The sequence below is a fragment of the Wolffia australiana genome, chromosome 15 (genome assembly GCF_029677425.1).
Source record: "Wolffia australiana isolate 7733 chromosome 15, ASM2967742v1".
NCBI classification, from domain to species: Eukaryota; Viridiplantae; Streptophyta; class Magnoliopsida; order Alismatales; family Araceae; genus Wolffia; species Wolffia australiana.
The window spans coordinates 10,763,851-10,778,930 of NC_135849.1; the positions used below are offsets into that span (position 1 = coordinate 10,763,851).

At 45.0% G+C, this 15,080-nt stretch overlaps 3 protein-coding genes across 4 annotated transcripts; 1 reads left to right on the forward strand and 2 right to left on the reverse strand.

Moving 5' to 3' along the window:
• Positions 1–4,864: 4,864 nt before the first annotated feature.
• On the forward strand, positions 4,865–7,366 carry LOC144712601 (cytochrome c oxidase copper chaperone 2-like). Of its 2 annotated transcripts, XM_078586849.1 has the most exons (3): positions 4,865–5,069; positions 5,799–5,874; positions 6,999–7,366. In XM_078586849.1, the coding sequence occupies exon 3, from the start codon at positions 6,999–7,001 to the stop codon at positions 7,242–7,244; it is 246 nt and encodes an 81-aa protein (XP_078442975.1). In that variant the 5' UTR covers positions 4,865–5,069; positions 5,799–5,874; the 3' UTR covers positions 7,245–7,366. The 2 variants fall into 2 exon arrangements, with proteins under 2 accessions (XP_078442975.1, XP_078442974.1); XM_078586848.1 differs by lacking the exon at positions 5,799–5,874 and having other exon boundaries at positions 4,871–5,069.
• LOC144712600 (putative N-acetyltransferase HLS1) lies at positions 7,004–10,469 on the reverse strand. Its single transcript, XM_078586847.1, has 3 exons — positions 9,600–10,469; positions 9,349–9,497; positions 7,004–8,946 (listed from the first exon to the last, which is right to left on the reverse strand). Exons 1-3 carry the CDS (start codon positions 9,828–9,830, stop codon positions 8,085–8,087), a joined length of 1,242 nt encoding a protein of 413 aa, XP_078442973.1. The 5' UTR covers positions 9,831–10,469; the 3' UTR covers positions 7,004–8,084.
• A 381-nt stretch (positions 10,470–10,850) lies between these two features.
• On the reverse strand, positions 10,851–13,592 carry LOC144712660 (phototropic-responsive NPH3 family protein NPY4-like). Its single transcript, XM_078586929.1, has 4 exons — positions 13,135–13,592; positions 12,657–12,726; positions 11,496–12,575; positions 10,851–11,406 (listed from the first exon to the last, which is right to left on the reverse strand). Exons 1-4 carry the CDS (start codon positions 13,194–13,196, stop codon positions 10,855–10,857), a joined length of 1,764 nt encoding a protein of 587 aa, XP_078443055.1. The 5' UTR covers positions 13,197–13,592; the 3' UTR covers positions 10,851–10,854.
• Positions 13,593–15,080: the final 1,488 nt, after the last annotated feature.

Consider the following 15,080-nt stretch of genomic DNA (forward strand, 5'->3'; position numbering starts at 1 on the left):
CTTTAGGTATAATACCACCAAGGAATTCTTTGGATCAAATTGAGTGAACTCTTTCTCCAAAGAGTCGCCATACTAATATGTGTTCTTAGAGTCGCCACACTAATAGCCACATGATGAACTATAATTATCATATAAATAGGATCAGTTATTATTATTCTATCCATATAATTCTATGTCCATCGCGACTATCCGTCGAATAGGAATATTCAGAATACATGTTTAAAGACTAGTGATCACTTTATTATGATCTCATCATAATTCACTATTTCATTGCACGTATTCATGGACTTCATTATAAACATCACACTAAAATACTAATGAACGTAATACTTTATTAAATGAACGTAAATAAATATGGTGGTGTGATTTCGCTTGACGGTCACATAATATTCATCACTTAGATCTGTGACTTGTTGGTGAAACTTTCTTCTTTGTCTTATTTTCCCTTTTTCTTTTAATCAGTCTTCTTCTTTCCGTTTCTTTGAAAATGATTTTATTTTTTTTATTCCTCATCTCCTTCCTCTTCTTTTATTCATTTCCTTCATTTTCTTAAGTATGTTCTTCGTCTTCTTTTTCTTCTTTTTATATTATTTTCTTTGTCTTGTTCTTCGTATTATTCTTCTTCTTCTTAATTATTGTAAAATATTCCTCTTCTTCTTCCACATCTTGCTTGTCTCCCTCTTATTTTCCTTCATTTTCTTCCGCCCTTTCTTTTTCCTCGTCATCTAATATTTTCTTATTGTTCTTCAAAGAAAGCTAACTTTATAAAATACTATCTATATTGCATCTATAAAGTGAGAGATGTCAATTTTTATACAGATATTTCTGAATTTATAAGGCTATCTTTTAAAATTTACATGTCTCTAAATTAGACATGGTTGTTCTGTTCTGTTCTTTTAAAACGAACAGAAAATTCGCACAAACGAACTGCACAGGGGTATGTTCGGTGTGCTGTTCTTTTTATGTGCGAAAATTCGAACAAATGTTCGAACAATTCGAACAAATGAACAAGATTCGCACATCCGAACAAATTCGCACAACCTAACAAAATTCGCACAACCGAACAAATTCGAACAAACGAACAAATTCGAACAAAACGAACAAATTCGAACAAGCAAACAAAATTCGCACAGGAAGAACATAATTGTTTGGAAATTTCATAAAAAGCTATAACTTGCAAAAAAAATGTTGTGCATAAAGTATAATTTACTATGAATAATCTAATTTAGTAATGACGTTATCTTAATTTACGAATCACAAGTCATGAATCACCATAATCAGTATAAAATTTTAAGTATAAATATAACAGTCATTAAATCTAGTGATAATGGAATTTATGCCATTGATGTAACTTAGATTTAAGAAAAAAATTTGGAATAATTCAACGAATTGATTTGGCAATTTAATCAGAGGAGATTGTACTGAATTCATTTTGGTAATTCATCTCATTTCTTTGGGTGGCATAACTGAAATCATTCGTTCTAGAAGGAAAGGAATTAATTAATTTCATTAAAATGGCATGCATGAAACAGAGTGTACTTCCATATTTTCTAGTACTTGGTTAGAGGGTAGAACGATTATGTTTTAATAAAAACATATTTAGGTATTTCAACAATAAAAATATAACTTTTGTTAACTTCTCTTACAGTAACAAATTCAAGATGCTGTTTTTTAAAACAAATGTTAGTGTTCCTGGTTTTGTCAGGAAAGGGAGAGGGAGAGGGAGAGAGAGTGAAAGAGAGAAGAAGAGGGAGAGCGTGATGGAAGGAATTTAATAGATTTTTTAGTATTAATTTCATTAAAATGACATGCATGAAACAGAGTGATTAGGTTAGAGGGTAGAATGATTAGGTTTCAATAAAAATATATTTAGGTATTTCAACAATAAAAATATAACTTTTGCTAAGTTCTCATATGGTAAAAAATTCAAGATGCTGTTTTTTAAAACAAATGTTAGTGTTCCTGGTTTTGCCAGGAAAGGGAGAGGGAGAGGGAGAGAGAGTGAAAGAGAGAAGACGAGGGAGAGTGCGAGGGTGAATAAGGGAGAGGAAGACAGAGGGAATGAGAGCGATGGTGAGAGTGTGGGACAGTGAATTGTAGAAGGAAAGAGATAGGGAGGTAGAGAGATGAAGATAAAGGGGGGATTAAAAGCAGACAAAGGGAGATTTTGATAGATAGAGAGGGGGAATAAGAGAGAGAATTAAAAGTAGAGAGAGAATCAAAGTGCGGAAAAGTGAAGCTCAGCGAATGATAGAAAGGGAGAAAGAGATACTTAGTGCGAGAGAAAGATGGAGAAAACTGGAGATAAAGTTAGGAAATGATAGAAAAGTAGAGAGGAGCAATATCTGTTTTCAAAATAAGTGGGGTACACCATGTCTATTTTGAAGAGTACATCCCACTTTTAACGAAAATAACTGTCTTCAAAATTGAAGTCCCTCTGCAGACCCAAACCTTCAAAATTCCAGTCGGATTTCTGGCTGGGTATTTTGAGCTGCAGAACTAGCTTTCCGCCTCCTGGCCAAGTATATCTTTCGACGATGGTTGAAATGTGAGTAGCGCCCTCAGGCCAATGAGGAGCCCTCTTGTTCTGCACATGTAAAGAAAGAGAGGTTTGAAGATGGAGTTACAGAATGAGAGGAAAGTGGAGAGTTTAAAGCGAAAACTAATTTGAGAGATATAAGGAAGCGAGGCACAGAGTTAGAGGGAGAGAGTAACTTAGAGACAGAGAAAGAGACTTTCAGAGAACGGTAGTTAAAAAAAAGAATAATTACTAAGGTGAGAGGAATAGAGAAGAAGAAAGCCACATAATGATGGAGAGAAAAAAAATGAGTAATAGACCGAGAATGAGAGAGTGAGAAACATATTACGACATACGAAGAGATGAAAAAAGAGAGACAGGAAGGGGGAATGACCGAGAGATAAAAAAAAGAATCCATAGAATTTGATAGATAGAATCAGGGAGACGGACACAAAGAGGGAATTAAAGTAAGAGCAACAGAGAATTTGAAAGACAGTTAATAAGGGGGAATAAGGGACAGAGAGAATCAGAGAGTTAGAGGGAGAGAGTAACTTAGAGATAGAGAAAGAGACATTCAGAGAACGATAGTAAATAAAAATAAAAATTACCAAGGTGAGAGGAATAGAGAAGAAGAAAGCCACATAATGATGGAGAGAAAAAAAAGAGAGTAAGAGACAGAGAATGAGAGAATGAGAAACAGATTACGACATAGGGAGAGATGAAAAAAGAGAGAGAGGAAGGGGAATGACTGAGAGATAAAAACCAGAGAATTTGATAGACAGACAATTAGAGAGCGATTGAAAAAAGCGAATCAGACATAGAAAAAGAGGAATTCGGACAATGAGAGTACCCTTGGGAAGGAAAAAATTAGAGCGCAAGGGAGGCGAAGATAAAAATAGGAAGAGAATTAGAGTTAGACAGAGAGAGATGAACGGGAATAAGAGAGACACATACAGAATATCAGAGAGCAAAAGAGCGGATAAGAGAGTTTTTGGGAAAGAACTGAAGAGAAATTAAGAGAGAATCATAAAGCATCAGAGATTTAGAACGAAAGAAAAGAGAATCAAAGAAAGACACAAGTCTAAAAAAACTTGAAAAAAAAATGTACCAAATGCCTCCACTTTGACCCGTCCCAATCCGGCGCCAAATTGACTGGGAGGAAGTCCGATGGTTTCAAGCTCAGGGAGAAGAGACAGGAGAAAGAAAGAAAGAAAAAGCCGCTCTGGAGACTCGAGAGAGATGAAAGAGAACGAGTGGCTCAGACTGTGGGTCAAGGTCATTCAGAGCCACTGAGAAGTGAGAAGTGAGAAAGATGGAGAACGAGGGAGGGAGAAGGAGACTCTGGATTCACACATACCCAAATAACAAGAACTAGAACGAGAACGAGAGTAACGAGGGAGTTTTTTTTCAAAAAAACCTTAAAAAAAATGCGCGCAATTCGCACAAAGCGAACCGCACAGCCATGTGTGCGAAGTTGTGTTCGTTTTCAACATTGTTCTCTTCGGAAATCCGAACAGAACACGCAATTCGCACCAAATCGAACAATCCGAACAGAACAACCATGTCTACTCTAAATATATAACGTAATATATGTTAATTTGTATGAAGGAATTTTTAAGCAGTAAAGCAATTCTTAAAATTTTATGTCTATGCAATGTCAACTGAGCATGAGGTGTCAAGATTTATAAATGTACTTTTAAAAGGTATAAAGCTATATCTATAAATCATGTCCCCCTAATATCTAACATATATAAAATATTAATGAATACAATATCTTAAAAAATCAATTCACATAAATTATCCCAAATAAACCGAATATCTGATAGCTTTATAGCCGCACTGGACGAGGGCGAGAATGGGAAGGAGGACGAGGATGAAGATGACAAGAATGAGGACGAAGACGAGAACGAGGACGAGGACAAGGATGAGGACGAGGACAGATGAGAACAAGGACGAGGACGAGGACAAGAATAAGGATGAAGATGAGAACGAGGACGAGGACGAGGAAAAGAATGAGGATGAAGATGAGAACGAGGACGAGGACGAAGACAAGAACGAGGACGAGGACAATGATGAGGACGAGGACGAGAATGAAAACAAGAATGAGGACGAGGACTAGGGCGAGGACGAGGATGAGGATGAGGACGAGGATGAGAATGAGGATGAGGACGATGATGAGAACGAGGACGAGGACGAGGACGAAAAGCTTCACGAATATCTGATAACGTCCCGTCTCGATCGATCGCGGACTGGTCAACCGTTAACCTTAATGGCCGATATGGGCCACATCCCGCTTCGGCCCACATCATCTCCTCTATATTTCTTGTTGCATACTCAGAATTACCCCGTGCCCTAGCGATCGTCATCGCTGGTTCTCATCTTCGCCGGCGACGTCTCTCTACACCGGCGCTTGTCCGATTCTCCGTGCCCTCTTCGTGGCCGTGCTGTCACCTTCCTCATCTACCCATCCTGTCCAGACCGTCGCAGAACGTTCACCATCGCCTCCGCGACTGCACCGCCCGCGCTGCGTCTTATTCGCGTCTAATTGAATGTAATGTTTTTATCCTTTTCCACAGTTTGTTTTCTTGTTTCTTTCTTTGCTTTTCACGCTGTCATTTTCGCATGGAAATATGAAAGTAATAGTATTTTTGGGCTGGGAGCCGTTATTTTCTTCGATCACCATGCTATAGGTGAAAAACTAGAGGTAGACAGGGTATGGATAGGAGATGAAGGAAAAATATGCAAGGGGAATTATAAGGTACAGGTTTAAGAATCCCAGAAAGTTTAATAGATGATGCACCCGAATAAATCTATGACATGCAGGGTCCCCCAGAACACTGCAGCTATATATGTCGTAAATTCGGAATACATTATGCCCAAGGCCTCGCACTCACTTTCACTACAGCAACTTGATCTGAACCCCGATTTTGTTGTCCGACTTGACAGATTGGATCCCCAAATCCATATCAATCATCATATCCCCACAACCCATTTCTATCAAGTAAGGCCCTGTATCGTGTATTCATGGAATTAGTTTTCATTATGTTTAATCATGTCGTTTGTACGTTTATTTCAGAGATGTAGTAGGCTTATGGTCATAATCCCTGGCGATTCCGGGGAATTTTCATTCATATGCCACAAAATAAACCATGACATGCCCATATTTGAGGGAATCGCAGCTCGTCACTCTGTTGTGGAAAGATTTGGTGCAAAGATATGCGGCTGAGTCGATTAAATGCTGACCTTGCTGACTTTTCCTCCTACTTTTAACGTGCTCTAGTAAGCTTATCAACGAATGCTGCTATCAAAGATCTGCACCCCGTCATGCTGCTATCTCGTCATGTGGAAGTTCCGTGGTGTGTAGTACGTTGTCGTTTTTCCTTCCACGTACGCTGTTGGGTCTAATCTCTTCTGGTACCGTTAAAAGGTCGCCTGTACGTCTGTGTCTTTTTTCTCTTCGATCATTTATCCTCTGCATGGCTTGGCGTCTCCATGTTTGCTCAACTTTTACTTAGATTCTTCTCTCTGTCTTCTAAGCATTTCATGTTGGGTTTACCGAGAGAAATTAGTTCTACTTTATTAGTTCATGTGTCTTTCCCCACTCAGACCATGGTATCTACCATTCTGGGTTCTTTTATTTCTTCTCTGTTAGGAAGGGAATCAGAGCTGTTTATCCGCATATTTGTCTTTTATTGATTAAGAGCTGTTCATGTAATTAGTTCTAGTTTATTAGTTCATGTCTCTTTCCCCCACTCAGACCATGGTATCTACCATTCTGGGTTCTTTTATTTCTTCTCTGTTAGGAAGGGAATAAGAGCTGTTTATCCGCATATTTGTCTTTTATCGATTAAGAGCTGTTCATGTAATTAGTTCTAGTTTATTAGTTCATGTCTCTTTCCCCCACTCAGACCATGGTATCTACCATTCTGGGTTCTTTTATTTCTTCTCTGTTAGGAAGGGAATAAGAGCTGTTTATCCGCATATTTGTCTTTTATCGATTAAGAGCTGTTCATGTAATTAGTTCTAGTTTATTAGTTCATGTCTCTTTCCCCCACTCAGACCATGGTATCTACCATTCTGGGTTCTTTTATTTCTTCTCTGTTAGGAAGGGAATAAGAGCTGTTTATCCGCATATGTGTCTTTTATCGATTAAGAGCTGTTCATGTAATTAGTTCTAGTTTATTAGTTCATGTCTCTTTCCCCCACTCAGACCATGGTATCTACCATTCCGGGTTCTTTTATTTCTTCTCTGTTAGGAAGGGAATAAGAGCTATTCATGTCTCTTTCGCCCACTCAGACCATGGTATCTACCAGTCTGGGTTCTTTTATTTCTTCTCTGTTAGGAAGGGAATAAGAGCTGTTTATCCGCATGTTTGTCTTTTATCTATTTAGCTGCTCAGCAAATTAACGAAAAAATTCTAGAGGCTTTCGAATTTTGCAAATCCTGAAGAGCCGAAGATGTTTTTCTATATTCCTGTAGATGGCGGGCAACGCTGGAGTCCTTTCCAAGGGTCTGCCGGCGATTCCAGAGCGGCTGACTCAGACGAATGCCAATCAGAGCGTGACGGCTGACAAGGACGCGAAGCCCAAGAAAAGAATCTGCTGCGCCTGCCCCGACACGAAGAGGCTACGCGATGAGTGTATCGTGGAGCACGGCGAAGAGGCCTGCGGCAAGTGGATCGAAGCCCATCTTCGGTGCCTGCGAGCCGAGGGATTCAACGTTTAAGAAGCCCAGCAAAATAACACAGTCGCCGCCGTCTGCTCCAAAGATTTTATTCATACGACAATCCCCATAAAACCGTGGCACAAACTCTTACAAATGATTAGTGAAAGGCCCAGTTTAATTTCCGGTCCTGATAAGAACCGCAGTGGAGTCGGAGAAGAGGAAGTGATTGGAGAAGTGGGGAATCTGCTACTTTCGCCATTGCCTTCTGGGTAACAAACAGTAGGCAAGTCTCGTCTAGCAGATTTTTCCGTGGAGTATTTGTCACGGGCTCTGTTTCTGTGCCCTACAGCAGGCTGATCCCTGTACTAGGATTGGGACTTGGGAGACTTAAACGAAGAGTTAAATTTGGACTGGCCGGCCACACGTCAATCAATTTTCTGCTTGACATCCTATTTTTGTTCTCCCAGAATTCCCGACGTCCCCAGAAAGCACCGCGGGAGAATTTATCCTTCTTCTCTTTCGGGGCTATCGCTATTATATCTCTTCTTCTTCTTAATCTTGTTATTGCTCGCGTGCTCCGATCAAATCCGCCTCGCACACTCACACGCAGACACAATTCCAAATCACAAAGCTCGAATTCTTGTCTGAGCTGGAGATAACTGGAGATAACTAGACGAAGAAACGAAAGGGTAATTGGGTTTGAAAGGAGACCTCCAGTTTCCTCTACGACTGGAATCGGTTATCAGATATAATAAACGGTGGAAACAAAAGTCCCGAGGACCGTCGATCGGTCTCCAGGAAGCTTAGAAGCTCCGCCTCTCATGGCGGTCGAGACCAGCGGCGACGGGCCGCCGCTGCAACAAAATTCTCACCGCCGGGTGTCCTAGCCTGTCGGGGATCTTAGAAGTCGCGGGGATCCACGAAGATGCGGGCCGCGGACGGCTGAGATCTCGCCCAGTTGCCGTAATCCTCGTCGTCGCCGTTGGATGGGGGACCCTCCGCGAGGCTCTTCATGCACCACACGTCCTCGTCCCAGGAAAGCTTGCGCCAGTGGGGAACCCCGGCGCGAGCAGGGTCCGCACGCGCCAGCTCCGTCACCACGGCGGCGCAGCCGCGGTCCTCTCGCGCCAGATTGTGCGCCAGCCGGCAGAGAGCGCGCACGAGAAGCGCGCCGGCCCCGCCTTCCGCGTGGAGCCCGTACATGAAATACATCCCAAACGGACGGAACAGGTCGGGCAAGGAGGGGATGCGCGCCCACGGCAGGCGCTCGTCGGCGGCGCGACACCACCGGATGACCGCTTTCGCCGCCGCGGAGCCTCCCGTGAGCTGCATCCTGAACATCTCCTTGCTGTTCCAGAGGCTCATCACGGCGAAGCTCGCCGGCGGATGAGACTCGTAGTCCGCCGCGGCCCAAGACGGCACGGCCAAGAACGTGCCGAGGGAGAGGGGGTTGTTGAGGATGGCGCCTATGTCCTTGGGGAAGAACTCCGACGAGGAGAAGACGCGCCGGTAGAAGGACTCCGCAAAGGGCGGCGCCAACCGGAGGACGGTGACGCCGTTGGACAGCTTCATGGGATGGGCGTGGACGGGCTGGACGAGGACGCTGGCGAAACGGAACGGCGTGTACGAGAACTTGGCGGTGAACAGGTTCAGGGAGGCGGCGTTGGAGCGTTCCGTCGCCATGTACGCGTACTCCGCGCCGCCTTCTTTCTTGCACCACTCCTCCGCCGCGGCCACAAGTCGCGTCGCCACCCCCATTCGCCTGCAAAATGGTGCAATGAGACGTTCATTCTTCCCTCTGCAAGAAACTGTCCTCTGCGCCGAGAACTCCCCCAGGGCGGTTCTCGGGCTTTATGCTGATTACGGTACGTGGCCAAGGCCGAGAGAAAGGAGAAAACAGGCGTAGAATAATGAGGCCGACGGCTAATCATTGTTTCTATGCATGGATGCAGCAGGGGGGGAACGATGGCGGGTCCCCTCCTACGTTAGACGCCCACGAAGGGCACCAGCCTACCATGCAACTTAGCGTACGATAAGGATATATCGATCTAAGAGCGAGAGAAAGGAGAGATGAGAGAAAGAGAGAGGAGAGAGAAAAGAGGGATCTGAGAGGAGTGTGGGTGGGAGAAAGAGATGTGTGTGCGTGAGAGAGAGAGAGAGAGACCTGTGCTGGGGAGAGACTCTCAAGCCGAGGATGTAGGCCACCCTGGAGTAAGCAGGAGACCCGTCAGGTTCCTTACTGCCTCTTGTTACGGTCTTGACGCAGGCCCTGATCACGCCCGCCATCTCCTTCTTAGCGCCGTATTCGGCAATCTACACAAAATCGACGAGCCAAGATACCATGAACAAACCCACGACGGTAATGGGAGGAACGTTTCCTATAATTGACCCTGTGCTTGGCGGGGGGGGGCTTACCAGCATGACGTGGTCGGGGAAGTATCGAACCCTGCAGAGAGGATCGCCCAAGAGGTCAACTAACAGAGACGTCCCCTCCTTTTTCTTCTTTTTCTTCATCTTACTCTTATCCGTCTTCTCGCCATTATCGCCTTCCCCGGAGACCTCGCACCGCCTCTCCATCTCCTCCACCGCCGCAGAGTCTCTCTCCGGCTCGAACTCCCTCACGCTGATCCTCTCTTCCCCCGCCATGTCTCCTCTTGCTCACTGACTGCCAACCGCCAATACTTATCGCTTCTGCTTCTGGAAGCCGAATTTTATACTATCGTCGGTTTCTCTCCCCTCTTTTGCCTGCCGTAACGTCGGACGTCCCGAGTCCTGCTGCATCTCCACTATCGTCTGACGCCCACTCGAGCATACAATCAACCTACGATGGGCCAGCCTCGGCGCAGGGGAATTAAGGGAGAAGGGGTGCCGAGATCTAGAGCCTGACAGTATCGGATAGATGGGAAAAAAGGACGGTAGTGATTGAAAACAGAAGCGAGAACGTCACTCAAAGAGTAGCAGTTTCGCTCTCTTTTTACTTTAAGCACAGGGGCTGGCCGTCGCTGCTCGCTGGTGAGTGCCCCCCTCGATAGCAGAGCTGGTGCGGGCGCTGAAGGATTGATTAGGGAAGGAAACAGCGACAGAACTTGTGACCGGAGAGGACGACAGAGGTCGGGGGCTGTGAACGTGCGGGCCGAGAACGAACGATGGCCGAGGAAGCGGGCAGCCCGCGGAGGATAGCTCGTGAGCGGCCCACACACTATTTAATCTGGATGCTCTGGCAGCCTCCCCATCAGATGACGTGCCCTGAAACCTTTTGTTCTCATTCGCTTGACGTTTATGTGTCTGTTGATCCCGCGGTAGATCCTTCTCGGATCACTGAGAGTCCTTTGGTCTATCTGGGCTCAAGGAAAACCAAGGATTTTTGAAGTCTCAGTTTTTTTACACTTACAGAAATTCAGCCATCGACGTAGAGAGTTCTCATCCTCGTCCTCATCCCCATCCCCATCCCCATCCCCATCCAATAAACGAGATGCAAGCTTCCTTTTCTCGACGTTTGATGACGAAGAACTACTCTTTTCTAAGTACCCAGCGAGGGATCACGGCTCGTCCATGAAAAATATCCTCTCACTTGATTGCGGATGGCGACTTCTTCATTTACTGCGCTTTATTATGGCAACATAGGCAAAACTGCGAAGCACCCGCTCTGTTATGTTTAGAATAGCATTTCCTATGAAATAGAATGCCTTCCGGGTTTTAAGGGGGGCCTTGGGAGTCTGCCTCTGCCTGGGATTACAGACGCAAAGGAGCTTACAGGGCTGCCACAGCGCTCCGATCCCTTCTTTCCCGTCTTCCTACCCCACAGCCTATCGAAGATTCTCCTCAATCTTGAGTCTTGTCCAAGAGAATCCACACTTCTCTCGCTACTCTGGCTGGCCCTCTCCGTCGCCACGAAATAGTCCCCTTTGTGCGCCAGGAGAAGACCTTTTAACTGCGTTGCTGTGTAACTTTCCGCCACTCTTTCGGTCTCTTTTCTACCTTCTTCAATCTTCGCGCCAGAAAGAGATTTGGCTCGGAGTAACTCCTCTCCAGAACCTGAAACAGCAGCCGCTGCCGCCACCTCCGCCGCCTTCACCTGCTCGAAGAAGAGGACCTGAACGATCAAACGCAGCGGCAGGCGCTCGTTCTGAGCTGCAAGCGCACAAACGCCCGTCGACAGCTTCTTCACGTCGACGATTCCGCACAGCCTCTTCTTCTCCGCCTTTGTCAACGCCGGGTGCGCCTATTCACGCCAGCCACGCTACATCACTAAAAAAATAGAGAGATAGAAACAACAACAAACGCAGAAGAAACCAACCGCCGTCCCCCAACCTTGAGATAAACGTCGACGGCAGAGTATAACCCGTCGTGGGAAGCACGGTTCAACCCAAGAACAGCCTCCGCAAACTCGAGAAAAATCGACAGCGGAAGGCTACCGTCAGACGCCACCTCCGCCAGAAAGCCGTCCAGAATATTCACGATTTGAGGCGGCGGCCCATGCTCGGAATCCCTCGAACCAACATACCTTTCCATGAACCTCTTCAACAGATCCAGAACGATGTCTAAATCATAAGCCGAGCAGCAAGGAGACCGCGACGGAATCAAAAGATCTCTCACAGAGGCTCTATCCAGTTGCAGGCTGATCGCCGTCAACAACTCTTCTTTCATTCCGTCTTCTCCGATTAACACGACGATCTTCAGCAATGTCAGCAGAAAGCCACACGAAGCGCATCCCCGAGAAGCCGCCAGCTTCAACAATCTTCTCGCTATGGACTTCGTCCTTGCCAAGTACTCCTCGGAAACCAGCTCCTCCGCCGATTTCGGAAGCCACCGCTCGGCATAAGCCTTCAGCCCACTGATAACATCCTCCCCATCAACGTCCTCGGCGGCGACGATAACCATCTCGAAATGGTCAACGTCGAGCTCCGCGGCGTCCTCAACCCACCAGTCAACAGGCGCCCGATGATCCCTCAATCTGGGCCCTTGATCGGTGATCTTGCGGTGCGTGTACGACCAGTGAACGGCTCGTGGGTCCAGAGAGATCTTAGAAGCGATGGAGTCAACGCATCTGCTCACTATATTCAGCTCCTCCGACCACGGCAGAAGCGTCTTCGCGGACTGAAGACAAAGGATGGAATCCTTCCAACTCTGGAAGATGCTCGAATTGAGAAAAACTTCAATCTTGTGGATCAAGTTTCCTCTGTCTACGTCTTCTCGCATCTCAAGATACTCCGCGGCGCATCTCACCGCGACGACGTTATGGGCATTGAGAGTTACGGTCATCCCGTAGCAGAACTTGGCGCAGATCTCAAACGCTGATGATCCACCGGGGAAGTCGTAGAGGCGGAGTTCTTCTCCGTTTTCCTCCCTAAGCAGCTGCCTAATCCGTTGACTTTTGGACAGGAGCGGAAACTACTCGACCAAGGATAAGTCAGAGGCGCTATCAACTTAGTCGAATGAATTAAAAAAAGAGTAAACTCGGTCAAATTTCACCTTGTGAAGATAAAATCGAACGTCTCCGACGTTGACGACGAGATCCTGTCGCAACTCGCAGTCGACGTACCTGCACAAGAACATTAGATTACATGATAACATCTAAAAGTATATGTTTAGACGTGAATTTGGACCATAGAACGCATCGTTCGCCTATCGTCCGAACAGAAATACAGCAAAAGCTGTATACTTTATAAATTGCAGCTCTATTCTCTTTCTCCTTCGCGTAAACAAAAGTACGTGTTTAGACGTTAAGTTGGACCAAAGAACGCATCGTTCGCCTATCGTCCGAACAGAAATACAGCAAAAGCTGAACACTTTATAACTTGCAGCTCTATTCTCTTTCTCCTTCGCGTAAACACTACAGCGGAAAGAACATGACGCAGAGCGATAGAAGATAGTGGGAGGAGTCAAATCGAATCGACGGATTCAATGCAACCGGAGAATAGAATCAAGCATTAGAAAGAGGTTGGCCCACCTTGTACTGTTCGGCTTGTCCTTGAACAAATCCGACTTCGATCCCAGCTTCATGAACTTCATCCTCTTCACAAGCAATATCGTAACAGGAGAGATGAACAGCTCTCGCAGTATCGACTCCCTCGCTGCAGAACACCTGTTCGACGACGGCCGGCACTGTAGCGCTCCACTTTCTTATACTTCTTGTCCGTTACCTCGTCCCGTGCCTCCCTCCTGAAGCTACGTCTCTTGTTTCTGGAAAAGAGATAGCCTCGAGAAGGGTGGCGGAGTAGTCTATGTCGGCGGCTGGCGATGATATGACGACCTTAATGGCGTATTAACTGCCCTCGCCGCCTTCCCTGGCTTCTTCTCGCTTTGAGTTCCGTAAGTGGAAGTGTGCTGGGGCTGCTGCCTGCTGGGCAGCTTCTTCATGGTAGCAGAAACAGAATCGAAGGTCCTGGTCAGCTGTACCGGGCCAACGAGAGAGAGCAGCGCCGTCAGGAAAAGCTGCGGTATCAAGCTGCATGGAATAGGAATTGATGGTCTCTGCGCGACCAAAGAGCCGCGTTAATGGCGAAGATCTGAGATGAGAACCTTTGATTCGACCCAATGCTCGACACGTCCGGATGACGATGATGAAAATTTCTTCAACCAAATTTCATCGTATTTTCATGCTTAATGTATACACTTTTACGTCATCATCGTCAACGGCAAAGGAGCTCAATGATGATAGTTGTCATTCGCACACATGAAATTGGGACATCGTTGAGTCTACGTAGTGTTCGCCCATCAGATATCCTGTCTGATATTCGTAACTTGTATTAGCGTTGGATTGATTATCTGTAAGCTGGTAATTTTCTTGCCGCTTTTTCCTAATAATACAGTCGGACGACAGTTATATATAAATGGTGTATTTTGCAGTATCTTCTTTGGCCTTCTCTCCTTCAATTTGTTTAGGACTCAAAAGAGAGGTCATACTATGTGCAAAGTATGTAGATGTAAAAAGTAAAGTAAAAAGTGAAGTTTGACATATATGATTTGCCAGAAAAAATTGATTGTTCCATATTCTGATTGCCAACTACCATACTCTTCATTGCCCATTTAGTTTTCTAAGTGAACCCAGAGATGAGTCCATCAAATATTTGCGGTGACTTGGTCATCACTTGTGCATTCAACAACGATGGTTTGATTTGCTAGTAAAGAAGTATGCACATTGTGCCATCTTCTACTACATCTCCATGCATATATCAGGCATGTTCAATTGATCACCTTCATGCAAACACCTCCGATTGAAAGATATGTTGATGAATAGTTTACTTTGACAATTGTGTATTAGTTTATAATCATGGATTGAGTGCAACAAAAAGGCCACAAAGATGATTGAGGCGTCAAGATGGATTACCCACCCTCGATTTATGAGGGGACACCACAAGGGAGATGATGTGATACAGTCATAAGCTAAGGAAACAAAATATCATAGAAGTGTTTTTAAACTATTTTTGAATGCATCTGTATTAACTCGGCCAACCGATTATGTTTGATTGTTGACAATTGTAGGTATCAACCACGTGAGGGGCTTACCATACACTTTAACCAATGATATATATGTCCAAGGAGTGAGTTTTTACACGCATCTTTGTATATTTTAAAACACCAGGTGTAGCTTGCCGCCAAATTGGCCAGAGACTTTATATACTGAGTGAGTTAAATCAATACATCATCGATTAATGTATATGATGATATGGTTAATTGATTTGAAGGCTAATTAAGATAATTGGGACACCAAAACCATTAACTAGACTATTACAATGGGCGATAGGGTCTTACACAAGTGGTCTTTTGAACGTTGTAAGGTATACTTAAAATTTAAGGGTTTTATAAAAAAAATCACTATAAGTATATATTGGTGCATGGCATGGACAAATTCACCCAAACAATAATCATTTAGAGCCTGTCCCCTGCTTCTCC

Coding starts and splice junctions, on each gene's coding strand:
- LOC144712601 (XM_078586849.1), top strand. CDS start 6,999: ATGGCGGGCAACGCTGGAGTCCTTTCCAAGGGTCTGCCGGCGATTCCA.
- LOC144712600 (XM_078586847.1), bottom strand. CDS start 9,830: ATGGCGGGGGAAGAGAGGATCAGCGTGAGGGAGTTCGAGCCGGAGAGA. Junction 9,498..9,599: donor TCCCCGACCACGTCATGCTG/GTAAGCCCCCCC, acceptor GATTTTGTGTAG/ATTGCCGAATACGGCGCTAA. Junction 8,947..9,348: donor AGAGTCTCTCCCCAGCACAG/GTCTCTCTCTCT, acceptor ACCATTTTGCAG/GCGAATGGGGGTGGCGACGC.
- LOC144712660 (XM_078586929.1), bottom strand. CDS start 13,196: ATGAAGTTCATGAAGCTGGGATCGAAGTCGGATTTGTTCAAGGACAAG. Junction 12,727..13,134: donor GACAAGCCGAACAGTACAAG/GTGGGCCAACCT, acceptor GTTCTTGTGCAG/GTACGTCGACTGCGAGTTGC. Junction 11,407..11,495: donor CCGTCGACGTTTATCTCAAG/GTTGGGGGACGG, acceptor TGGCGTGAATAG/GCGCACCCGGCGTTGACAAA.